The sequence below is a fragment of the Epinephelus moara genome, chromosome 5 (assembly GCF_006386435.1).
Source record: "Epinephelus moara isolate mb chromosome 5, YSFRI_EMoa_1.0, whole genome shotgun sequence".
NCBI lineage: Eukaryota > Metazoa > Chordata > Actinopteri > Perciformes > Serranidae > Epinephelus > Epinephelus moara.
The window spans coordinates 3,924,055-3,951,134 of NC_065510.1; the positions used below are offsets into that span (position 1 = coordinate 3,924,055).

General features: G+C 43.4%; 1 protein-coding gene across 2 annotated transcripts in view; it reads right to left on the reverse strand.

The window, feature by feature from the left end:
- Window positions 1-1,330: 1,330 nt before the first annotated feature.
- LOC126389822 (atlastin-2-like) overlaps window positions 1,331-27,080 on the reverse strand; it is a 28,554-nt gene continuing 2,804 nt past the window's right edge. Inside the window, exons 2-14 of one of the 2 annotated variants that reach the window (XM_050043746.1) lie at window positions 21,519-21,805; window positions 15,026-15,157; window positions 14,784-14,888; window positions 14,580-14,630; window positions 12,513-12,569; window positions 10,869-10,961; window positions 10,644-10,782; window positions 10,417-10,544; window positions 9,134-9,190; window positions 8,732-8,803; window positions 7,103-7,534; window positions 6,694-6,708; window positions 1,331-4,408 (exon numbers count right to left, since the gene is read on the reverse strand). In XM_050043746.1, the coding sequence (XP_049899703.1) occupies window positions 4,298-4,408; window positions 6,694-6,708; window positions 7,103-7,534; window positions 8,732-8,803; window positions 9,134-9,190; window positions 10,417-10,544; window positions 10,644-10,782; window positions 10,869-10,961; window positions 12,513-12,569; window positions 14,580-14,630; window positions 14,784-14,888; window positions 15,026-15,157; window positions 21,519-21,805 (1,679 nt within the window). In that variant the 3' untranslated portion in view covers window positions 1,331-4,297. The remainder of the gene's footprint in view (window positions 4,409-6,693; window positions 6,709-7,102; window positions 7,535-8,731; window positions 8,804-9,133; window positions 9,191-10,416; window positions 10,545-10,643; window positions 10,783-10,868; window positions 10,962-12,512; window positions 12,570-14,579; window positions 14,631-14,783; window positions 14,889-15,025; window positions 15,158-21,518; window positions 21,806-27,080) is intronic. The other variant, XM_050043747.1, reaches the window with a different exon arrangement.

The following is a 27,080-nucleotide window of genomic DNA, read 5'->3' on the forward strand; positions in this document are numbered from 1 at the left end:
CACGAAAGCATTCCTTTACATCCAGTGAGCTGAATCTGGTCTACCACCCAAACCGTTGTTCTTCCAGCTACAAAAAGGTCTAGAAAATTTATATTTATATATGTATATATTTCATACACATGCCCTATGTGTGGATGTAAAAAACTAAACTGTACAAAAACAAAAAGCACACAGTGGTGATGTTTGTGGATGGAATGATGATTAAATGGAGAATACAGGATTCAGGAAAACAACGATGTGATGAGGTCGATGTTTGGAATGAACCTATCAGTCATCCGATTCACGGATTTTGGCTTTAAAAACGGAAACACTGACACCATCTTAACAAAGTGCTTATGTTATATGTCGGTGGTGACGTGATTTTTAGTGTTTTAACTAAACGGCTTCTGGTGCTTTAAAAACAAGAGGCGTTGGTTCAGTCCTTCAGAGGTGTGGAGATGAAGATGGAATGACGGAGAGGGAATAACACTCGAGTTAAATAACAGAATTAAATATTATCTACAAGGTCTCAGCTGAACTGGACTGGAGGAACTAATTTAAAAGCTTTATCCTGTGAACGCTGGCAGAGGACTGAGGATCATCATCATGACCTGCCAGGTTAAATGAGACATCCCAAAAATAATAATCCAGACATTATTAAAGACTTAAGGAATAGTACAAAGTGTTTAGTTTCTCTGTTGGAGATCGATACCAATCTCATGTTTGTAAGTTAAAGGGATAGCTCAGATTTTTTTGAGGCGGGTTTGTATGAGGGCAGCAACAAAACATCTTTTAGCCACCTACAAAAATCAGTATCAGTCTGAGAGTACACGGTGTTTAGGATATTTCTACTGCTTCACCCTGTTGTCCCACAGCCCTTTCCAACAGGAAGCTGCTATCTCTCTTTTTTAAAGCCAGACTCTATTGACAAAAACAGGAGCTACTAGTCGACGCTGCCTCGATTAGTTAGTCTCTTTCTATTATTGTGTGACTTCGGTGTTTTAAAGGGTTACTTGGGATTCACCAGAGTCGCACAATTAACCAAAGAAACACAGTGATTGAGGCAGCGGTAGTCCAGCAGCTCCTGTGTCGTGCAAGCTAAAATTACTGTCTTTGTTAATGGAGTCTGGCTTCGGAGAGCACATAGACTGATTTAACTGCTTCAGCTCCCTGTCAGAAAGGGCTGTCTGACAGCAAAGCAGTCAATCCTGGGTCTTCAACAGGAGGTCGGTGACCCTAAGAGACCCTCAGAGTTACTGCACGAGGGACTACTAAATTATTGTTTGGGACTTGAATTAAAGTTCTAATTTAAGGTTGTGTTTTTTTTTTCTTTTTTCAAAATTTTTCCAAATTCTTTTCCAAAACACACAATAAAATTAATCTAACATTTTTTTTAGCAAAGATAAATTGGCCTATTCATAAAAGAAAAAAAATACAGTACACAACACCGATGATAGACTAACTCTTACCCATTAATTCTTGATTACTCATGCTAACTAGCTAATGCTAAATCACTGTCCCGCACTTACCCAAAACAGCGAGGTGAACTAGGTGGCTAACTAACTAGCTGTATTATTATTTTCAGTACTGACAGTAAAGTAAAGCAGTGAAAATATTCCTAATATTTCATACACTTCATCTGATATTAAGTTTTTTTTATGGTGTCTAAAATAAGTTTTGCTGCTGACCCCGTCCACAGCAGTGCGTTACTTAGCTTTAATGGGGACTCTAGCTGCTTCTCCAAACTGGGGGCGTGCCAGCTGCTATCTGCTGTTTGTAATACACTAACTGTGGATAAGAACCTCATACAACCCCACATCAAAAAATCCAAACTGTCCCTTTAAGTACAGAGCCGGGGCTGTGACAGAAGGATAGACTGTTCGTGAATAAATAGTTCCTGACTCCAGACATGAGATCCATCTGAACTGCGAACCTTTAAAGTAAATTAAAAACACAAAAAGAGGTTAATACTGAAAATCATGATGCCATTTCTGATCTGAAAATAACAAACAAATCAATAAAGATGACATGATCAAGTAATTGAGCTGGCTACTTGTAGGGTCAGCTGGTTTTATGGGAAATTTAGCTTATTTTACTTACAGCTCTACTTTAACAGAGTCAGACAAACTCATGGACGTCTAGTTTGGAACAGAGACTGTAGGCAGAGTCAAGCATGTAGAGACCTTCAGTAAGTGTCTGAATCCTGTATATTTATTCGAAATAAGTGAATTGACAGAAAGCGTTCAGCGCTGATTTGAGCAGAGTTTAGCTCTGCCTGTGGGAAACTGCCCCTGTGGTTTGTCAGCCACGTGCAGGCTAGAATCATGTTTTGTTTTCTAATGTTTGCGAAGACGCAGAGTGAAAATATTGTTTGTATATGAAGCAGGTTTTAAAATTCTAAGAATGTTTTTGCAAATTCACAAGAGCTTGAAGCACCTGCCAACAACGTTCAATTCTTGTGGACTCTGATTTAACTACACGCAATCATTTTCGTATTCAAAATTTAAAACATTAAGTCGCACGGAGACACTTCCTGTTATCTGCTCCCACAGCCGCGTAAAAAAACTATTTAAAAATGCCATGTTTGAGAAAACCACTGATGAAAATGAGCAATGCTAAGCTAACATACTGAACTAATAATTACTCAGTGAGGTTTAGGCTGTTTGCCACATGACCTGAGTCCTGTAGTGAGGTCAAGTGATGACAGCACGTTCAGACCAGTTGTTGACCTTTGAGCTTTTGATATAAAATGTCATCACGTCATCATTTTATCCTGTCGGACCATTGTGTGAAACTTTGTCAAATTAGCATATGGATTTTTGACCTTCACATACCAAATTGTAAGGTGTTCATCCTTGAGTCGAAGTGGACGTTTGTGCCAAATTTGAAGAAATTTCCTTAACGCCTTCTCATATCACGCTCACGAGAATGAGACAGAAGCAAGGTCACAGTGACCTTTGACCACAAAATTCTGGATCAGTTAATCGCTGAGTCCGAGTGGACATTTGTCAAATTGTTGCTGAGATGCTGCACTCACGAGGCAAAGACACACCAGGCCACAATGACCTTGATCTTTGAGGACCAAAATCTAATCAGTTCATCCTCGAGTCCAATCGAATGCTTGTGCCAAATCTGAGATGTTCCCTTAAGGCCTTTTGAGATATCACGTTCACAAGAATGAGACAGACTCATGGTCACAGCGACATGACCTTTGACCACCAAAATCTAATCAGTCCATTTGAGTCCAACAGGACTTTTGTGCCAAATTTGAAGAATTTTTCTTAAGGCACCTTGACGAGGTGCAGACGTTCTTCTGTTTTGGCTGAGTGTGGCGTTAAAGGTGATGTCACAGAAGTTTCACGTGGTGTCACTATGGCAATCAGCTGAGAGTCCTGCCCACACTGAGGAGGTCATTTCTGCAGCGAAAAGGAGATGGTGCCAAAGGTAAAAGGAGTCGAACCATGTAGTGAAAACAAGGCACAAGTGAACATTTACCGCAGGCATTTGGTCAAAAACTAAACTCAATGGACAAGTATTTTTGTTGTTCCTCTGATCTCACTGACAGACTAGAGGTAATTTCAATGGATATAAAAGTTCAGAGTTTCCGACAGCCTCACAGCTGGAGGCGTGTTTGTCAACTGAAGTGGAGTCGACTCAGTTTCATTAAGACATGAAGCTAAACTCGATCAGTCTGACTGTTCCAACACACACTTTTCCTGCACAGAAATGTAGAAACATCCATGAGTTTGTGATTCTGAGTAAGATATTCTGTAAAATTTCCCAAAAACCAAACTGTTGAAGTCCTAGAAACGTCAGCTGCAGTTTGTCAGTCCGCTCAGTCTGAGAGCTTCTATAAGTAAAGCTGTAAACTTTGGTTGTGACTCCTCCTCGTGACGCCGCCCAGCAAAAGAAACCAACCTGACGGAGACGACAGGAGGGAGGAGAGGGGAACCAAGAGGAGGGTCTGTGGTCATGCTCTTCATTCATACATTCACATAAATGGGAATGTCGAGTTGTCTTCATCCAACAGGCAAACACACACCTGGGATGACACTCGGTGATAGAATAATGGCCCCTCCCACCAATAAATACCTTAACCCCGCCCACTGACAAATAATAAAATACACCACACTGCTTCGTCCGGGTCTATGGCGAGTCCTTAAACCTACAGCCGGCACGGCGAGGAACCTTCATCTACAGTCAGGGAACAAAAACTCATTTACACGTCTCAAACCGTCCTAAAAAGACGTTGTTTCAAAACCGAGCAGAGAGTGAGGGAGAGGGGGGATAAACGTGACGGGAACAAGATGGCGTGCTGCTAGTTTTTCTTCTTGACGTTGTTGTTTGAGGCGAGCCGGGGCCGTGGCGCTGGGATCAGGCTTCCCAAAGGGACTCGACTCCGGGCCACTTCGAAGAGTTTGGAGAAAACCTGGAGGAAGAGGAGGAGGAGGTTAGCTGGAGGAGTGCAAAGCCCTGAATACTGAAATAGTCAAGAACCAAAGTCGTGCTAAAAATTCTAACTGCTGCCTTTAGATCATTAACCATAACGTCTCATTTCACCATTATGCAGATGACACACTGATATATCTCATAAATTAATTTTATGTCCATTTGTGGCAGCGCTTCCCTCGACCTAAGACACACTATGACGAGTCCACCGGCCACATCTGACTAATCAGCACATTTACATCTACATTCTACGACCAGGTGTAAATGTGAAACGTGTGGATCAAATGTCATTATCTAGATGCAGATCACATGTTAACACCAGGTGTACAAGAGCCCTGATTCCACCAAGCAGTGCAGCTCACTAAATTTCAGTTTGTTACACATTATAGTTATTTTTGCGTTTCCAGTGTAAAAAGATGTGAATGGTACCAGCAAAGTGAGCATTCGAGGTGTGAAAGGTCAGAACAGTTGAGTCCCGTCGCAGCACGGCATGCAATGGTCAAATAAGTGAAAAATTTAAGACATAACTTGTTCAAAACTAAAAAAGACAAAGGGAATGTCTCATTTCACTGTGGAGCTGTGTGCAGCGTACTAATTCTCTCACTGTTTATCAGACTGCTGCTGCAGGACCGAAGCTATGTGCCTGTCACAGGGCTGACTGTTAGCATCATATGGCTACCTTTACCCAGCAGTTATTTTCAGGTTTAACGTCAAAGTCTAGCCAATTCTGGAGGGACTAAAATCGTGGGTTTGTTCATTGAGTTCTTAAGTTAAGCAAGAAAGTTGATCTTCCAAATATTCCATTGATTGCAACTCTAAGCACTCGACGCTGTTCTTTTCTGTTCTGAAAATGGTGGCATGCCATCCTGTTCTGTGGTCAATCAACGAGGTGCAGACGTTCCTCTGCATCATCGGTAAAGAGGAAGTAAAGCGAGAGTTGGACAGAGTTGTGAGAAACACCCCCGGATACATGTAAGAGTACTGTCTGCAGTGAAACAGATCTAAGGTTTAGATACATGTCTGTAAAGGTTTCGTACCGGTTCAAGTGGTACCACACTGAAGTGTTTAGTGGAAACGCAACTTAAAAGACCGTGTGCAGAGCGCTCCCATTTGGTCATATCAGATATGTTTGAGAAAGTCCACATTGACAACATCAGTTGTCAATGTGTTTATGGGATTTTGACATCTATTGTACGTCTGTCCGTCCTGAAAGAGGGATCCATCCTCAGATGCTTTCTGGAGGTTTCTACCATTATTGTTTTCTTTTTAAGCTTCACGCTGGTGCAGTTCTTTTAAAATGTTGTATCTTACTTGATATTATGATTTAAGGGTTTACGACTATGATTTTATGTTTGCTCATTAGTGCTTATAATACTCTTATTGTAAACCACTTTGTCAAACGTTTATTATTATTATCTATTTTTTCCCACAAAAGGCTTTTTTGGGTGGTTTTTCCCTTACCCGAAGGACCAAGCACAGAGGGATGTTGTGTGTTCTACAGCCCTCTAAGGCACTTTGTAATTCGTAATATTGGGCTTTACAAATAAAATTGAAAATTTGAATTGAACCTGATATAAGTTCTTACAGGTTTGAAGCTGAGCAGCATGAAAATGTTGCAATGTTTCTGCTCATGTTAAACTCCTGACCTGTTGAATTTAAAATCCTCTCCAGCGTTCCCACACGTCTTTACCAATGAATTTTCAAAATGTTTTCATAACTCTTCCATCATACTTTACTCAATTTCCCTGATTTTATTTTGGTAGTTTAAAATGTGATATTTTAATGGCCACACAGCACAGCAGTCGATTCTATAGTAGAATTCATTATCATTAATGGCCAAACGGGGCTCCGATAGCTGTAACCTCCACTTGTCACATAGGTGCGGCTGTAAGGCTTTTGCACAGAGTTCCCCACATGCAAATACAAGGAAATGTGTGATTTAGATAATCTGTATGATTTAAATGAAAGTGAACACATGTGGGACAGCTTTACTTCTTTATTAGGGGCATTATATGGTTTCTGGTTATATTAATAGTGTTATGTGCGTTCTGTTTTGCTAGCAAGCATGGTCAGCACAGTGAATGCACAATAAACTTTCCATCTCACTTTACTGCTCCAAACTTTCGTTATTATATTGGCCATTAATAATCCACTATCGGTCGACCTCTAGTGGGAACCCTGCATCTCTTTGTCTTTAAACTGTTTGAGGATTATTTTACACAACTGGACCAAACTCAGGAACCTGTACAGGTAAATAGAACTCACCTTTCGTGGAGTCCTCTGGAAGCATTGAGAGAAAATAAAGAGGAAGAGGATGAAAAGAAGGTGAAGGATGACAGAAATGTGTTCCAAGTGAATCAAGCATCAATACAGAGTCTAAACCATGAAGTCTTCTGTTAGTTAATGAGGAGAGCAGTGAGAGAAGAGGACACTACGAGAAGAGGTGATTAAGGAGCTCCAGGCAAAGCTCAAAAGACGGAAATGTCATGTATTTATGTGAGGAAGGTTACGGTGCCCTCATTGGTCCATGCACATCTCATGTCTCATCCCTATTATACAAAATAAAAAAGCAAATTCAGGTTGTCAGGATGACCAGAATCAGTAGATCAAAGCTTTCAGTGTGGCTGACGGCTGAAACCAGAAGGGTGTAATCATGTAAGGCCCGTCCTCTCACCTGTTCCCAGAGGGTTTCAGCCACCTGGTCGATGATTCCTCCGACCTCACGGAACTCTCCAGAGTATTTGACGTAAGCCCAGATGCAGAGCGCTGTCAGAGCCACGCCCATCACCAGGTTACACAGCGTGGCCACAGAGTTGATGCCCACGAAGCCCGTGACCAGTGACACCACGTACATGACAAACATGACAGCAAACAGTGTGGCGGGCGTCCGCGCGGCGTAGAAGATGTTCTTGCCGTCGTTGTGCTTGCTGAAGTTGGTGTAGGCCTCATCGAGCTCCGCCTCCAGCTGCTCCTGGTAGCGCCGGCAGAAATCGTCGCCACCCATCTTCTTAACGGAGCGGAAGTGCCGCACCGATGCCTGCCGCAGCTCCATGTGACGGCGCTCCAGCTCTGCTGGAGAAATGTAGGGTTTGTCTCCGCCACAGACCTGCAAACAGGATGACAAGATCTTTCCACATATCTGAAAATAATCCTATTAGACAGGTGTGAAATTTGGTCATTATTAGTGTATGATCAAATGTTGAACCACCTCAACTGACCACTTTCAATGTGAAGGAGCAGCGGCTCTACTCCGAGCTCCCTCCTGATGTCCAAGCTCCTCCCCCTATCTCTAAGGCTGAGCCCAGACACCCTACAGAGGAAACTCATTCCGGCTGCTTGTATCTGTGATCTCATTCTTTCAGTCACTACCCAGAGCTCATGACCATAGGAGAGGGTTGGGACGGAGATGGATCGCAGCTGCCCAACCCTGTGTGCCTGCCCGCTCGCCTGACTGTTCTTGACTGTCTCCTTGTGTGCCTGCCTGTGCAATGCATGATCATGTGTTGTCCCATGTGTCCCTGTACATAATGTTTATTACCTGCTCTGCATAGTGTGTGTGTGTTGCCTGCATGACTATCTGCATGCTAGTCCGACTGTACTGTGTCGCCTGACCGTGTATTGTCCTTGTATTGCCCCTAGATCGTGTGGTAACACTCTTTAATTTAGCTATTACTGCATGTGTAACTAGATGCATGAATGTCCTTTTAAATATTTGCTACTAATTTAGTTTTAAAAATGTCTTTATATATTTTGTTTTTGGCTTTAACATCTAGCCCAGGGACTGCAGCTGAAAACTACCAACCTTGCTAACGCTGGCATACTTATGCATGTTTTAGTGTCTATCACTGTGGATTAGTATGTTTTGTCCCTGCTCAAATAAAGTAAAGTAAAGAAATCGAAAGCTTTGCCCTTCAGCTCAGCCCTCTCTGAACCATGGGTTCACTCCAGTCTACCCTCACTGGTGAACAAGACCCAAAGATATTTCAACTCCCTCACTTATGTGCCAAGTGAATGTTTGTGACAATTTGAGGATATTACCTCAAGGTGTTCTTGAGACACTGATTCGATGGATGAGGTCACAGTGACCTTGACCTCTGACCACCAAAATCTAATCAGTTCATCTCTGAGTCCAAGTGGACGTGTGCCAAATTAAAAAAACAAAAAACAAAACAAAAACAAATCCCCCCAGGTCTTCTTGGGATATCGCGTTCACAAGGATGGACAGACGGACAGAAGAACAACCCAAACATATAACGCCTTCGGATCCCTGATGTCTAGTGACAGTGGGGCTGTGATGCGTTACCTGCTCCATACTTTTGTTGTACAAGTCTTTGGCTCCTGCTACAGCCGCAAGGTTATTAGCTTCAGCTGTTGCCTAGGTAACAGATGACAAAACATACATTCAACATGGAGAAGTGGAGTCGACAAATTACAGATCAACACAGACCTTTTACATGAGGTCTGCTCCAGTCTGATCTGATGGATATGTTATTATTAATGTATCATCATCTCATAAATAAACATGTCTGATCATCCTGAAAGTTCAATTTAAACATTTAGAGAAAACGACACTTATGATTTGAAAAGTTCATTTTAAGAGCTTCTTATTCAGCTCAAAGGATGTGCACAGTGGACAACTGCCCAGCAGGTGGCGCTGTTTAACAGTAAGATTATCTGAAGTGCAGTGAGTGTGAGCTGAGCTGACCTGCAGCATGGACTTGGGGTGAGGAAGCTCCTCTCCCTGGTAGATCTTCATGTAAGCCTGAAAACATGACAGACAGAATTCAGAGCAGGACTCATGATTGTTCCCCCGGTTATTGCTCTCCAGAGACATCAAAACATTTACAATCACCACATCCAAAGGACAGCAGGGGATTTACAACAGTCACAACAAAAACTTTAAGGCTTTAAATCTAACATTTTAATAATAAACTTTATCTATGGAGCACTTTCAATGCAAGGGAAGCGGCTCAAAGTGCTTCACAATAAAATGCAGCACTAAAGCAAAAGGAAATCAAGATTAGACAATCGAAGGACACGAATGATAAATGAAATATAAAAGTGAAGGTAAATGAAAAGTACAGAGCCCTGTAAGAATAGTACAAATGCCAGAATATATATAAAATAAAAGATTTACATTCATTAAAAGCCAGACTAAATAAATGGATGTTTAACCCTTTGGAGTCTGAGCCTGTTTTGGTTGTTTCTGAATATTTTGATTTTGCCTTTATGTACCACATAAAAAATGTTTACCATACCCACGTTTGACATCTTTATTTTCACCTATATGATCTGTTAATCAATTATTTTTTCACTTTAACCTACTTTGTTAACATATACAATGGGGCACAGTTTTATTGTTCTTCTTTTCTTCTCTTTCAAACACTCTTTTGTTGTCTCTACTGCCCGCCGCCAACTCCTGCGGTTGACTTCGGGTGCGGCAATTTTGGCCCCGCCCCCGATCCACGTCAGACCTCTCTGGTATATTCACCACGTAGATTATAACCAGCTGATTCCACCAATTTTTCCATTTGTAAAATGATAAAAAATGACGAATATATTGAAAGAAATGCAACACCTGCACATCCCGGCCCAATTTACACACAGATAAATATTTTTGTACCATCAAATTAAAACTGTCATATCACATGGTCTATCCACGTCAAACAAAAACTGGGAAAGAGTTTCAAATCAGCACTTTCAAGTGATGGGACAGTCGGACGGACATGAGGACAACCCGAAAACATAATGCCTCAGGCCACAGCTATCGCCGGTGTAGAGGCATAACAAGATTCATAAAATCCTGCCTCCCGTGTCTCAGCATTCTTTAGACTTTGAACGATTGATTTAAGAGATTTTAATACCCATTAAGGCCATATTATAAGATAAATTGATTCAATGACTTGTTAAGGATCTGGGGGAACTCTGTCTCACTGACCCAGTGAACCAGATGAAAGGCCACGCTGGACAGATGGAACATGAACTCACTTTGAAATACTGCAGCAGGTCTCTGCAGGTGATTTTAACTCCTCCGATCTCTTTTTCCACCAGGTTTTCTGGAGAGAGCAGCGTCGGAACAAGGTTCACCAGCTCCTTCTTAAACTCCTCATCGATATCTGAGACACACACAAACAAACCGAGCACATATAAGCTGACTTGTGTTGACTGGCTGCTGAGCCTGTGGAGCTGTTGTTGTGTCAGTGTCAGTGTTGTACCGCTGAGCCGCCCGTCAAAGTGGGGGTTGGTGGCCACCCTGAGGCCAGGGTGAGGCAGCAGGAAGCAGCTGATGTTGGAGAAGCAGGAGTGGATGTGTTTCCTGACGTTCTGCAGCTCCTCGTGTTGGTTCTGCTTCACCTGAACACAGACGTGGACACGGACGTGAACATGTGGTCAGTCTGCAGATGTTAAAACCAGCCTCCAGCCTGAGCGAAGAAACTGACCTGCAGTCGCTTCTCCAGGAAGCTCTGTCCTCCCTCCAGACCGTACGGATGTTCGTAAGGGTAACTCCAGTCTCTGATCAGGAACATCAGCGTCTGAACACAAGGACACATTCAGCTTATTGATCCAGGAACCATAACTGATCTTCAGTCATTAAGGGAAAAGATGAAAATAATAATGATAATAATAATAATAGTAATAATAACTTATTCTGACACAGTTTTTCTTCAGATTTGTTTGCAACACAAATACAGTCACACAAACTTTGAGGGATAGTTCAGATTTTTGGTGGTGGGGTTGTATGAGGTATTTATCCATAGTCAGTGTATTACCTACTATAACGGGTCAGCCCGCCCCCAGTTTAGAGGAGCTAAGTGATGTACTGCTGTGGACATGGGCAGCAACAAAATGTATTTTAGACACCTAAAAAACTCAGTATCAGTTGAAGTGTACGCAATATTTGGAATATTTTCACCTCTTTTCCTTGCTGTCAGACAGGGAACTGAAGCAGTTACATAAAAATAGAGTTCTCTTCAAAGCCACCAGACTCCATTGACAAAAGATGCAGATGCAGGACATTTGTTGTTTTGACGGAAGAATCAGACTCTGGGATTTCTTCTATAGATATACAATACTGGGAGAGGAGCCTTTTTTGAAAGCGATGAGAAGTAAACGGCATAAAACTTTAAGTTTATGATCAAAGACGAAGCTGACATCATCAACCAACCGGATATTATATGACAGTTCTGTCTCTGAGGAGGGAGCTCTTCATTTCAAAAATTTAACAAAGTCAGCAAAATCTCAATGATGTCTTCACATCCAGGGCAACAGTTTATTATTATGTACCCAGTGAAGAGGACGGCGTACATTTGGTGCTTTGTGTTTGTGCCACATTTGAAGAAATTCCCTCAAGGTATTCTTGGGATACCACGTTCACGAGAATGAGACAGATGATATCACACAGACCGTGATCTTTGATGTATGGCCACCAAAATCTAATCAGTCCATCGTTGAGTCCAAGGGAATGTTCGTGCCAAATTTAAAGAAAGCTGTTCTTCAGATATTACATTCACAGGAATGTGCCGGACAACCTGAAAACAAAATGCCTCCGGCTACGACTGTCGCCGGTGAAGAGGCGTAAAAACCTGCATACATGTGCTAACTTTGGTGAGAAAGGGGATTCTGGAATGTAGAGGCTTTGAAGAGAACATATATTGAGCAGAAGAGATAATGGCTTCAGTTTCCTGTGAGAAATCAAGATCTGACAGCAAGGTGGTGGAAATATGCTCCATGTAGTGTACACTTCAACTGATTTTTAGGAGCTTGCCTAGCTTCCATGTCTCCAGCCTGCTTCTCCAAACTAAAGGAGTACCAACCGCCACCTACTTTGGGTAATACACTGACCATAAACAAGTACCTTATACAACCCTACTTCAAAAAAAACAAAAAACAAAAAAAACAAAAACAAAGAAGCAAACTATCCCTTTAAAATGGAGCGTCTTAAACAGCTCGCTATAAACAGAGGAACATTAAGGTTTCATTTGGTCTTTCAAGAACTGAAGTTCAAATGTTCATGTCTCAGAAGCTCTCTAAACTCAAGCTGTGTGAATATCACGTGGACTGTGAGCGTGGTTAGCACATCGCACCTGAAAGGGCTTCTCGTAGACTTCCTCCATAGCCAGCCGTCCGTACTCCGTGAAGAGCTGAGGAGAAGAAACAACCAGCAGCTTAAAATCTAATCAAACATCGAAACATGGTCATAAAGCTCAGTTAGTGTAGGATCAAACATGTGAGTATCTGATTCGCCTTTATCCAGTCCATCAAAGCTTCATAGCTGCTGGTTTACACTCTACAAAGTCCTTTGTGCTTCAGCAGCAGATGAGACTCGTCTTTGTTTGGAATAAACAAGAAAGAAAACACTGGATCGAAGCTGAGGAGGTTGGTCTGACTTGTGTTTGTTGCCTCATTGCTGCTGATACTTTGTCAGAACCTGTTTTAAAATAAGAATCCCAATATTTTTTTCAAGGGAATCCAGAACAATGTGAGCATCACTCAGCTCTGAGGGGAAAAAAGCCCAGCAATGATCTAAAATCAGAACGACCCCGCCCTCACTGTGTGATTGACAGGTGATGTCTGGAGTGCAGTGATGAGCAGCTGGGACCAAAGATGGAAGAGAACTTTCTACTGTGACCAATTTAAGTCAGGCTGTCAGTCCAAGCCTCTCTCTGCCTCATAAGGTATAAAGGCTGCTGGCTTCAGACCTGAACACATCAAACAACACCTGATATGGAGCTCTTCACTCACAGGAGGATGAGCTTTAACTGAAATGCTGCTGTAAATCTGCTGGATTAGAAATCAACAGCTGCTGTCAGGTTGGACAGTGAAGAGCAGTGAGACATCTCGTTATCAGAAGGTAGAAATGATTTAACTTTTGCTGAAATCTGAACAAAACTGGACACGTACTTTAGGGTGACACAGCTGGCCTTAAGCAGCAACTGTTTCTAACAAACCTTTAGACAAATGGACACTGCGTAAATAGAGGTAGTGCACCTTATGACGTACGGATCCTCCCAGAAAAGACTCTCGTGCCCGATGTGGATCTATATTCGGGTGGTTCTATTTTGCAGCCAAGCGCCGCAGCACCTCCACGAACTATTACATCCAGACGGTCCCGGTGTTTCCTCCTCAGGCTCCACTTCACTCAGCTGCCCGATAAACCCGCTGCTTCTTCCCACTTTAACCTGAATAACAAACCAGGGCTCGGTGCTCCGGTTGGATCCAAACGGAGAGCCGGGGCTAGCTCAGAGACTAGCGGAGGCTAACTGGCTGTGCTTCCCTCCGGTCATGCTGCGGCTAACGCTCCGCTAGCCGCTCCCAGCTAGCTCCGGTTTGTTATTCAGGTTAAAGTGTGAAGAAGCAGCGGGTCTGTGGGGCAGCTGAGTGAAGTGGAGCCTGAGGAGGAAGCACCGGTTAGCCCCGGTTTCACTACAGGCAGATTCACTCGCTACAGGGGCAAGGAAATAAAACCTGAACAGCCAATCAGAGTGATCTCTTTCACCGACTAGCTCCGCCGCCGATTCAACATGCTCAATCGGCCGAAAAGCCGCCAACACCGACGCGCTGACGGTGCGGGACACACCGCAAAAACTAGGGCGACAGACGCTCACCGACGGCCTAACTTTGGTCGACGGCCGACCGTCGGCTTGGTGTGTCAGGGCCTTTACAGCAGCATGCACCAGTGACACTGACCTCACTAATGTACCCATCCCTTCCACTTTACACAAGCTGCAGTTTGAAAAAAGTGCGGGTTGAAGACTACAGACGAAGACACAACAACTTCCAATTCTATTCGTCATTTGAAGTCGTACAAAAGCTTATATAATGAGCGTGTTGATAATCTTGATATAAATCATGTTTGGGGACAAAAAGGAAACAGGGCGGTGCTTTCTGCTGCCGTCTTGACAAAGTGCTCTGGGTTGCTTTCACTTGGAGTAAAAGCACCGACGCACGTTTTGCAAATCAAAGTATTTATGACTCACCTCATGCATAGTGGACACACACAACTGTACCCGGTAAGTGTACTCAGTCACCTGTGGCTGATTTAGTTAGTCCAGGTAGAGTGCAGATTTTTTTTTACCCCGTATCGGTTGGTTGGAGAGAAGGCAGAATAGGCTGGGAGCTGTTTGTAAAACTGACCGCAGGCTGTTACTGACCTGGAGGTGCTGGAGGTCGTCTTCCTGGACATTCTGGGACAGGTTGTACACCTGAAACGCACACAGCAAAACAACTCAACCTGTTAGTCACCTGGTGCCGTCACATCAAGACCTTTATCACTTCAAACCCACAAACACACACAGGACTCCGATTGTGATGTCTGACACTGAACGGCACAGCTGGAGTTGTGAAATACCGCTGACCTGAACGGAGCTGGTCATGGTGCTCAGGGCGAACAGCGTGGCACAGTCTTTGATGGTGGACTGGCTGTCAAACGCCCCCTGTGTGTCGATTAGTAGAACTGCAACCTGCAGGAACGACAACACAGCTCTTTAACTTCAGTGTCATTCGCAGCATTACTGTGAACACACGACACGTCCTGAAACATGTTTTTAAAGGAGGATTTAACAGAAGACGCTGACTGGGCGTCGGCCTGTGACCTGACCTTGCAGCCGTCTGGTTTCTCCACCACGAACACCTCGCTCCAGGCCAGGATGCCCGTGGTCTCCCTCTCGCAGCCGCCTCGCCAGGTGAAGCCGGTCAGAGGTTCCTCCTCGCCGCCCACCCAAGAGTCCGACTGGACAGAGACCAGAGGAGAGCGGAGGGGTCGTCACACGGTCGCTAGTCCAGTGTAATATTAAATACAGACTGTGGCCTCACACTCAGGATTAAATAAAAGCATGTTATTAAATTCATGTGATGAATATTCACTGAGGGACAGGAGGAGGTGGTCGGACATACAACAGCAATCAATCTGTTTAAGACCACAGACCGTCTTTCTCTCCGGTTTGTTAAAAGGTTGGTGTTTATATAAATGCTGCCTTTTCACAGACCGTAAATCAGTTTAATTTTATTTATAAAGCCCTGTATCATAAATCACAATTTGTCTCAGAGTCTTTACAGCATACGTCATCCCTCTGTCCTCAGACCCTCAGTGGATCAGCAAAAATTCCCAAAAAATCCTTTAACAGGGAAAAGAGGAGCAACTGAGGAGGGATCCCTCTTCCAGAACGGACAGACGTGCAGTAGAAGTCGTGTGTACAGAACAGATCCACCTAACAGTAGGAATTTTTATTTTGACTTGTTCCCTTTAGGCAGCCTTTGGTTTGTAGGGCTGTACCTGACTCAGAGTTAAGTTAGTCCGATCAGATTTGCCTGTTCAAAACGAATAATCGATGATTTGTTTTCGGTTTGTTTGTTTTTTTTATAAGTTTTAAAGTTTAAACGAGGCTCAGCAGGACATTCAGTGTGACAGCAGCATTCCTGTAATATAGTAAACAAAAAAACAAGCTCACTGCGCTGACGACAGATCGTAAATGTGCAACAATATTTTGACACTAGACACTGACACTAGATATCAAACAAAAACCAGAGACTGTGTCGTATTAACTATCTGTGAGCTGAGCTGCAAATTCAACACCGTCAGCAGTAGAGAGAAGATGATGTTGTCTCAGAGTCTTATGGTGGAATGTTTCTGCATGACGTCCATAGCTGGTACGAATTAATTTTAATTGGCTGTATCGGTATGTTGTGCACACACGTTTTCTAATACAGAGGCAAAGTCTTGCTTACAAAAATGTAATTTTATTTAATTTAAAAAACCTTCAAGGGGAACCTATTTGTCGCCGATTTGCTCGTGGGACTTTAAGTGTGTGACACACCAAAGGCCCTGGTTAGCAGCCAGTGTGAGGGACGATAACATGAACCCCTTTTCCACCGCAGGAACTTTTATCATTTACACAGGATTTTGAAAAACCTTGGCGTGTTTCCACCGAAATTACCCGGGGTAAAAACTTTCCCTCAACCCCAAACTTTCCCTGAAAAAAGTAACTAGTAGGGGGGTAGGACTTTTCAGATTCCCTGAATTCTTGGGGGGCAGGGCTGTGTGCTGAGGAACACTGATTGGTGGAACACGACCAAGTCTATGGAAGAATAGCCGACAAGTTGGCGGAGCTAAATATAGGGCACACGCCGAAACAACCTCTGGACCGGAGGTGTAGTGCAGATTCCTTTACCACTCCCCGTTATGTCATCAGCCTCCTCTGAATACATTTTCCTGAACTTTGCAGTGCGGTGGAAACACAAACCACACAGATTACCAGGAATTCTTTTATCCAGGTAAATAAATTCCTGGAAACAAAAGTTACTGGAAATGTTGGTGGAAAAGAAGCTATTTAAAAAGGAAAAAGCCGCAGGTGGGACAATGGATCCGCTTGGTGTAGTCTTGGACAGGAGGAATGATTATAGCCACCAACAACTCTCTAGGCAAACATACAATATGAGAGTTTTGTGTTACAGTATTTCTCCATCGTTTTGGATCTTTTAAAAAAAAAAAAAAAAACTGTCAATGATGGAAATGTGTCTGATACACAAATCTGTTTTGTTCTACTTTCTTGTTGACACTGACTGCTTATGGAACCAGACTGGCAGCTTGTCTCTTTCAGTGCTGGCCCGTGTCACAGGTGAATGTTATGGATGCCGTCATCCATAGGGGGCGCTACAAATGGGGGAAGAATCTGGGTCACTAACTGGTTAACCTTTAAGAAACAAATGCAACATGACGTGACATACAAGAAGCCTTTCCATTTAGTCCGACACACACACGACTAAGTGACCTTTAGCACCTCATTGAAAATCTCATTCTCCAGGCTCTGTTTGCGACCTGTGCAGGAGATGTGTTAAAAAGCAGCCCTACCATGACCTGACCTGTGTGGGCGGGGCTTATTCCTCACATAAAGATGGCCTTTATGTGAGGAATAAGCAGCAGTGAGCTCTGCGGAGGCCCAGCCACAGAGCCGCCATTGTGACGGCCTAAAATCCTCTTTAAAGCGTCATGAAACTCTCCAGAATGTTCCTCAGTGCTTACCGTAGATTAACACGGCCAAAGGTTAAGTCACAGACCAACACACACACACACACACACACTCACGGTTTCTTCTAAACTCACAGTAAACTGGGTTCACTTATTTAAAATAGTCCCAACGACAGGACGTCAACTGTCAGTGTTTTTATGGTTTCAGGTGAAGATTTCATTTTGTGCTGACAGACTTTGACTGAAATCCATTAAATCCTCTCTGGACAAATAACTACACACTGACCGTAAAACACACAGCGGTCAGGCTAAACTCAAGGCAGTTTTTACAGTTCCTGAACCGCTGGAGACGCCACAGACCATTTCAACTGTGCTCTTATGCCATCTGATGCTCACAGAACACACTGAACAAATATGATTAAAATATTTGAGGGATTTTAACTGTATCACATGATCCTCATCCACAGAACGAGTCTGCTCAGTTACCATGGAGATAGAGCTGTTGTGAATTTAGCCACTGTACTTTTACAACTCTTTCGTCACACTCAACAGTAGAAGAGCAGGTTCACTTTCTTCTCATGCCCACACGTGTGTTGAAACAAGTCACTGGTGGTTTAGCGTCAGAGCAAGGACGGTGGACTTTGTCCTCCGTGTTAAGGATCACAGCCACTGAAACCTCTTGCAGTGTTCAGTGTTGGATTAAAGGGGACCTTCTATGTTTTTCTGTCTCATATGTAACGTTCCAGTGAAGGATGTTCATATTAAACATGTACGAAGTTTCAAATAGTGACGTAAACATATAGATCAACATTCCCTGTGAGTACAGCCTCAGGCTTCACTTCTGAATACTCAAACTGTTGTTTCAACTCTGGCTACATTATGACGTCATAGTGTGCTGCATTTCTTTTACCCAGAGGTGCAAACTCATCAGGGTTGAAAAAGGTGACAAAGATGTGAACGGTTTAGGAGGTCTGGGGGCTTTAAAATGTGGATTTCCAGTCAATTTCCCCTTAAAGTCCAGTTCAGACCAAAGATTCATGACGAGACAAAACCATTTTAGATCGTCACAGAGAAAAGTGTCAGCGGTGTGAACTGGCCGGTCTGAGCTGGACTCAAGCCAGCTGATGGTGTCACCTGACACTCAGCTGGTCAAATGGCCGACGGCTGGTTCAGCTTCTAGTGAAGTCCGCTGGTCAAGTCAAAATGACCACAGACGGCGTGTTGGCTTGCTGCAGCAGGTGCTCCGTCCCCACCGAGCCCTCTGTTTCTGTCCTCACAGTGTGCCGTGTCGGACGGTGGGTCACTGCTGCTGCTGGCTGTATGTGCTTACAGCATTGAAGAACAGAGCGTTGACAGTAGTTGTTTGTTTCAACTCATTTCGTTGCAAATCTTTGGCCTGAACTGGATAAAAGTGAAAACTCAGCTGAGAATTAACGTGATCTTATTGCTACAAAAGTGACGTAAGGGCGACCTCAGTTCAGGGTGCAGAGCCAGGGCCAACGTTGTATTTCAGTAACTTCTAGCACACTGTAGCTGTAAAAACATGACTGGTTTTTGCTTTTTCCAGCTGTTGCAGCAGCTGTTTGTTCAGTTAAAGACAGGGCTTAGATATAAAGATTATAAACTGATTTTACAACTAAAAGAAAAACGGTCATGAGGTCGTTTCTTTTAGCTTCTGTTGTTTTTAGTGAGGACATCTGCCCCTTTCTAAGGCAACATGATAAATCTAACAAGTGTTCTGTTCAACTACGTCACACATGACGCAGGTCCATTTAGCTAGTGTTTGTATTTATACGAGGGATGTACCGACTGTGAAACTTTGGGCCGATACTGACAGATGTTTTTTTGTTGTTTATTTTGTTGTTATTTATTCCCCCTTTTATGCGAAGTTAAAAAGAAATCATTATTAAAAAAAATTTTTTTTAATAATGATTTCTTTTTTCCTTTGAACGAGCACAAATTCAGTCAGACATAGTTTTTAGTTACTGCTTCAAAAGCCTTTATACTGTATATAATAATGTATATAATATAATCATATTTGTTATACAGTAACTCAATGTAACTTCTGTCATTTAGTTTTGGCTGACTGCTTACAAGTTAACTCGCTCTCCTCCTGATGAAGCCTACACAGGTTCATTGTTCACCATGTAAGTAAGTAAGTAAGTAAGTAAGTAAGTAAGTAAGTAAAATTTATTTGTACAGCACTTTTCACAGAGAGGACTCACAAAGTGCTTCACAGGATTAAAATACAAACAAGAATACATACATACAAACATACAGGTCACATACAGAGACACAAAAATGAAACAGTTGTTGCAAAACTAAATCACTTAAGACAAGTTAAAGAATGCCTGCCTATACAGATAGGTTTTAAGATGCTTCTTAAAGATATCAACCGATGCTGCGGCTCTCAAGATCTGTGGGAGGGCGTTCCACAGTCTGGGTGCAATGGACTCAAAGGCCCGGTCACCTCTAGTTCTAAGCCTAGTGCGAGGAACTGCCAACAGGCCGTGATCGGCAGACCTAAGTGTCCTACTAGGAACATATACATGCAGCAGGTCAGACAGATACTCAGGTGCCTGATCATGAAGGGCTTTGAATGTTAAAACAAGGATTTTGAACTGGATCCTAAAGCTGACAGGAAGCCAGTGTAGGGAGGCCAGGACAGGAGTAATGTGGCAGTTTTTGGGTGATTTGGTTAACAGCCTGGCAGCGGCATTCTGCACCAGTTGGAGGCGATCTACATGAGTTTTACTGAGACACATGAAAAGAGAGTTGCAGTAATCCAGACGTGATGACACAAAGGCGTGAATGATCATTTCTAGTTCAGCATGTGATACAACAGATCTCAGTTTTGCAATGTTTTTAAGGTGGAAAAAGCATGTACGGGTCAACATGTGAATGTGTTTATCAAAGTGCATGGCCTGGTCAAAAATAACTCCGAGATTTCTCAGGTCAGAGCGGATATTTGAATTCAGGGACCCAATACAGCTCGCCACCCTAGAAGCAGTACAGTCAGGAGCGACAATAAGGACCTCCGTCTTAGCAGCGTTAAGCTGGAGGAAATTGTTGACCATCCAGTCATTAATTGCAGACAAACAGTCATGCAGTACATTCAGACTGTCAGTCCTGTCAGGATTAAAGGAAAAATACAGCTGAATATCATCTGCGTACATATGATAAGATACACCCTCAAACCTGTTGATAATGTTTCCAAGGGGTAGCATATACAAAGCAAACAAAATTGGATGTGACATCATCAGAGAGAGTTACTGCTCGGCTCCTCAGATCAGCCTTCAAACTATTGGCTGTTGTATTTATAATTCGTGCTCGTCCTCGACTCTGGACGCTAAACGTGGAAACAGCGAATGAGTTGCGTATGCAGAGATTTCACAGCAGCAGAACGAGGGGGAAACACTGGCTAAATTAAACACCTCAACCCAATCAGGCTAATTAAGAGTCCCTGCTTAACACATCGTCATAACACATTTAATTTCCTATAGATTCTTCACAATAAAAGTCCTCTGTTATTTGTGCTGAAACAGAGCGTTTGAGGCAGAGGGTGAACACAGACAGGATGAGAAAAATCAGGTGTCTCTTTGAACATAAGTGTGTAAACATGTTCCAGTAGAAACCTTAAATACAAGTATGAACCTGAATATGAGCAGAGCAGGTCCTCTCTAAGAAAAGTTGGACTTAAAAACAAACTGAATTTATTTAGGAGACACTTGCCAACAGTCACTGAGTTTCCCCGTCAACATTTCCATCCGCTAACGAAGATGATGTGCCATACAGTTAAAAGCTCCAGAAAAGAGAGTTTGGGTTGTTTGTGCAAAGTCAAGAATGAACCTTATGGCAGAACTGAAATGATCATAACTCAGTGGTTGAGAGTCTGACTCATGACATTTAAGATTAACCTTTGTGATTGCAGAGTACAGAGGATGAAATCAGCATCTAACCAGAAGAGCAAAGAGCAGTAAAGTACAGACTGTATGTACATGAACAGCCAGGGGCGGATATGAAGACTCACTCATGACATAATTCCTATGATTTAGAAAGTCTCAAAGTCAGAGCTGCATGCACATTAGCAGAGACATGTGTCACATGACTTCAGTCGACAGGGTACCTGTTTGTACATGAAGCGCAGCATGAAGTCCAGCAGGAAGGACTTGCCCTTGCGGAAAGCTCCGGCCACCGCGACGACGACCACGTGGAGGTCCTGCACCTCCTCCTGCAGCAGCAGTCGCTCCAGAGCCTCCTCCTGCAGGGAGAACGAGTGCTCCTCCTCATCCGCCACCACAATCTGCACCGGCCTGGCCACGCCCACCTCTTCCTCCTCTTCTTCCTCCAGCAGGTCGTCTTCCTCCTCCTCACGCCTCATCGGGGACGTGTCCGATTTGAACCCGTGGCCACCTGAAGGAGAGAGCTGTGTTTAAAGTCTGACTGAGCAGAAGACTCAAAACCAATCCTGCAGCCGATTTGATGAACACACCGGTCGCTGAGCTTTAACTGGTTATTGCTTCTGGTTTTTAAAGATGAAACTAGAATTACTGCCCTGTGGTTGTATGACTCCGCCCACCAGTCCACCCTGTGGTTGTATGACTCCGCCCACCAGTCCACCCTGTGGTTGTATGACTCCGCCCACCAGTCCAGTGTCTCTGACAGTCTCCATCCATGTCAGTGAAAACATGGATGCTTCACACACAGAAGATCTATACAATCAGCACAGTTTCAAGATTAGAGTCACCAATTCAGTATCTGACCAAATGTCTCCCCTTCTGTTCCTGAGATATGACGTTAAAACATGATGATGTCACAGTCAAGCTGACCTTTGACCTTTTGACCTTCATTATTCTATCCTGTTAGACATTTGTGCCAAGTTGTCATAATTACTGTAGTGTATGAATTTTTGAGTTATGGCCATAAACATGTATGAGGTCACAGTGATCTTTCACCACCAGAAACAAATCAGTTCAGTGTTAAGCCCAAGTGGACGTTTGGGCCATGTCTGAGGAAATTCTCTTAAGGCGTTCTTAAGGTATCACGTTCATGAGAATGGGACAAACGGATGTAAATAAATACACACGTATGTAACCAAAACGTAACGCTTCCAGCCATGGCTATTGCGAGCACAGAGGCGCGTAAAAAAACAAAAAACAAAAAAAAACATTTACAGTAGGGAACCGACGCTCAGCGCCTCGTCACACTACTGGCGTTCAGGTCGAGCTGTCACTGCAGCTGCACTTCATCTCTCACATGTTGATGTTCTTGCGTGCTGCTATGTGTTCTTCTTCTTCCTTTGATATTTAACAGCAGACTAGAACACTTGTTGGCGAATATGCTGCCGTCAGTACCTACAGTTCCAAAGAAAGGACAGTACTGTCACGTTGCAAGAATTTTAGCGCCGACTTGGTACTTGGTTCTCATGACTCCCTAATTGCTACATTCAACTTTATTGTATGTGGCAATTTTTTTCACATCATGAAGCCCTAATAAGTCCACTTAGAAGAAGTGTTCTGCATCAGAGTGGACGTGGTCTTTGGGATCTGCAGTCTGACTGCAGTCAGTTTCCCCACAGGGATCAATAAAGTCTGATGTTCAGAAGTGACAGCGGCTGCTGGATGGAAAAACTTCACTGACCTCCTCCAGTTAGTGCAGCTTCACAGGAGCTCAGCCAAGAGGAAGGCTGAGGGGAATGGCTGCTATTATGGGATGGCAGAGCTGGCTGGAGGTTTACAGTAAATAGACAGAGCCATCAGTCAGTGTTGTTCTGCAGAGTCAGTTTTAACCTGTGGACTAGCAAAGCCTCCAGCTCTCCTTGTACGGCAGCATTCACACTTCACTGTGCTCCAGCCGTCTGGATATTTCGTCAAGATGTGTTCGACTTTTCTTTTTTTTTTTTTTTTTTTTCTTTCTTTTTTTTTTTTTTAAAGGTGCTTTTGCCTTCATCTGACCGGTCGGAGGAAAAGGATTTGTCATCTTTAACTCACTGGTCTGAAATCAGGTGCTGCAAACATCTGTGTAACATTTACATTACTGGAGAGAGAGGCAAAGTCACTATGTGTCACTTTCAGGGGATTGGACCTGTGACCTCGTGGTTACATGCCAGCGCTCACTCCGATGTCTTGTGATTCCACAGCTAAGCGAACAGGCCTCAGCAGCCTGCGGCCTCATGGGAAGAGGAGTCTTCATTCAGGTCAGCGATGAGCTGCTCGAGCCATGTGAGAGCTCTGCAGGCAACAACACAACAACACTGATCGGCCTCCATCACATCCAGCAGACAGCTCGCTGGTTAAAACATACAGCATCACATCCACCTGGGGAAGATGTAAATAATGTACAGGTCCACATTCAAACTGCTGTGAGGCGCCTTTCGGACGATGATGTGTGCCTTAACGGAGGCTTTTAAGAAGAGCAGTGATCCGGTTAATTCAGTGTCCCAGTGTTCTCTCTGTGCAGCACATGAACAGCCCGAGGAAAAGACTTCCACACAGCAAAATACTCAGACTTCAGATTTTTACTGCCAACAACTGCTTCTCTGTTATGCTTATGATAAATGAAGAACTTGAATACAGTAGAAATTCAGTGTCCATCAACAGAAACTCTGAAGTTATCTGTCAGGCAAAACCATCAAACATGAACTGGTTCAAGCTTCTCTTATGTACAGATTTGCTGATTTACATCATTGTGAACTGAATTTGGGCCGATGGTCAGGGAGGAAAAATAACAAGAAAGGAATTAAAAAATGTCACCTTTAATGCTGGGAAATCTAGGCGGGCATTTTCAGCAGTTTCAAATGATTCATTGATTCATTCCCACCAAAAAGCAAAGTTGCTTCAGGTATACACAAGGGCTGAAACCATTTTTTTTAATGTGTATAAAGTAAAATAAAGATGAAATAAGGTAAAGTAAAGTAAAGGTGAGATTCTCTGTCAGTTGCATTTTTTTCCCCAATATTGTAGATAACGTACACAGTATGATAACTGTCAACTGACATATCACAGTATACTCTGACACTGGTATAACTGGTTTATTTCAGCCTGTAATGGATGTATTTACCAACAGTTCATCATCATAACACCATTTACAGTGAAAACTTTGGCCGTAATTATCATAGTGTGAAGTCAGATACGGTCACAGTTTGCTGTCGATGAGGTAAGTCGTGAAAAAACCTACATGATGAAGCTGCTGGGTTTTTAAGCTATCCTTGATGAACAGGTTCGTAAGAAGTGGACTCAGAGTCACCGTTTCTTCAAGGCAGGAATTTCACAAGGTTATTCCACCTTGGTGATCGTTATAAAAAGTACGATCGTGGAATGGGAGGACAGAGTTGTCTCGCCTCTGAGCTGAGACCAGAGGTAGTCAACAACAATGTCTGTATAACTGGGGCAGCAGGCAGGACAGGATCATGGGCTGCGCAGGCGTGGCGTTTTTGACGGTATTGTGTGCAACCCACTGCGGGAGATTAAAAAGGTAACTGTTAGCAGCTAACTCAAAGAAGAAGAACAGCAGCTGAAAATGTCCACAAACTGAAAACAGTGAGGTCCAGGAGCACCTTACCCTCCAAACAGACGACGAGATCAGCCGCCATATAACAGGGACAGGAAATGCAGCTAAGTAGCTGTGCACTGTCCCTGTTGAATAAATAAACAATAAATAAATAAATAAATAAATAAATAAATGTTAGTCTGACAGAAATCGTATTAAATCAAATTTCTCACAGTGGGACTAACACACCCAGATCATGTGACTGCTGCATGTATACAGTCAATCAGACCCAAACTGGCCGAGGCGCTCTGAGCATGCTCCACAGTTTCCGCCCCGGGCTTTGACCCGGAAGTCCAATAGCATTAAATGTGTAAGAGAAGAAGAAGCCGGTAACAACATGGAGAAATCTACATCCAGAGCCGAGACTTTTTGGACGGACCAAATGTACAGAGCTGTAAAGTTGTCCACCATGGTAGCAGTTAGCTGCTAGCTAACCGTAGCTAACTTGTTTGTCCATTGTTTGGTCTGTGACGTAATAGGTCAACAGGAAAAAGGTCCAATACTAACAAGCTGAAAGGGGGCATATCTCCACCTATCGTAGAGGAGTCACACATACTTGGCTCAATAAATGGATTCCCCTCCCGTGCTTGTATACTGGGACAAGGACAGTAGGCCAGTTAGATGTCCTCGTTCAGCTGGGACCGTAGCTCCACTTCACTGTGGATGGAAACGTACTGAGCGACAGGAAACACTTCAGATAGACTGGATAGCTCAGTGGCTCAGGTGGTCATGTTCGTTGTCTTGTATTTCTGCCCGCTGCGGTGACACCTCAGTGAGTTTTACACATGATTGGTTCATTACTTCAACACACCACAGACGTATTTTCCTTATCAAACAGGTCAAGCTGGCCAGTGGAATCTTGTATCGTCATATCACACTGGCTAAACTTCCTCATATCAGAGAAGTGCCCTCTGATGGAGTCATCCTCTTCCATCAGTCACTGCATCATTACACCCGCCAGCAGAGGGGAGGGATCTGGTCTGAGATCTGCTCAAATGTCTTGTTATTCAAGTGTCTGAGTGCTGAACAGGACTATCAGCAGCATAAACAGCGGCTGCATTCACAACAGAGAGGTGTACTGTCCAAACTCACCTACAGGACTGGGGACATGTTTGTTGGACCTCAAGAGACACTCGCAGGTGGTGTGCGGAGTGGAAATGACTAAATGAACACATAACTAAGGACTGTGAAGTTGAATGAGCCACGTTTCTCTCAACTTTAACTTTACAAGACCAAACTGCAGCTCTTCCTCATTGTGCAGCAGCGATTTACACAACGGAGAGTTCAAGTCTTAAAATGTGAATCTGGTGTGAAACAATAACTATCCCAGCACAGTTTATTTATTAATGGCTTTTCTTACTGAGGAAAAGCCTGTGTGCACCCCTAACATTGTATCTGACAGACTATGTCCTTTCCTCGTGTAAGAAAACAAAATTACACACCAAACTATAATCTCAAATCTGTTAGTTCAGTGACATACTTCTCTGAAACACACTCGCCTTACAGAAATCTACAAAAATGCCCGTTTTGATTCGGCATGCAACAACAGATCTGTAAGACTCAGAGTTCATCAGTATCCAGGGGAAACTCTCCTCCATTCTGCAGCAGCGTGGTGCAGTTTGGAGAGCTCAAAATGTGAATCTGGAATAATCGGATAACCACACCAGTACAACTGTGTATACATCACATGACACATGGCTCAGTTTTTGCCCCATTTGGTCTTAGCACACAGTGTGCAGTTCTTCACACATGAAGTCAGCGGAGCTCTCTGCAGCTGCAACAACACCAGCAGCACCAGCTTCTTAAACGCTCTTAGGCCCCGATCACACAGAAAGCGTTTTAGCAGCTGGAGGCGGCTTTTTGTAATCGTTTTTAATGAGAATGAAACTTGCTACGAGCCTCGTGTTTCTGCGCTCGAGGCACCTGGTGTTTTTGCTGGAGTGCTCTGAATTCTAAAGTTGAAAAAATTTCAACTCAGAGCCGAAAAGCGCCCCATGTCATTTCCACTTTTCTCCCATTGTCCAATGGGATGATTTGAGAGGCGGGCCTTCTGTGGTGGTCACGACAACAAGTTTACAGTTGGTAAACAATGGAGAAACTGGTGGTAGTGGTTGCTGGATACCCAGAGCTATACGACTTT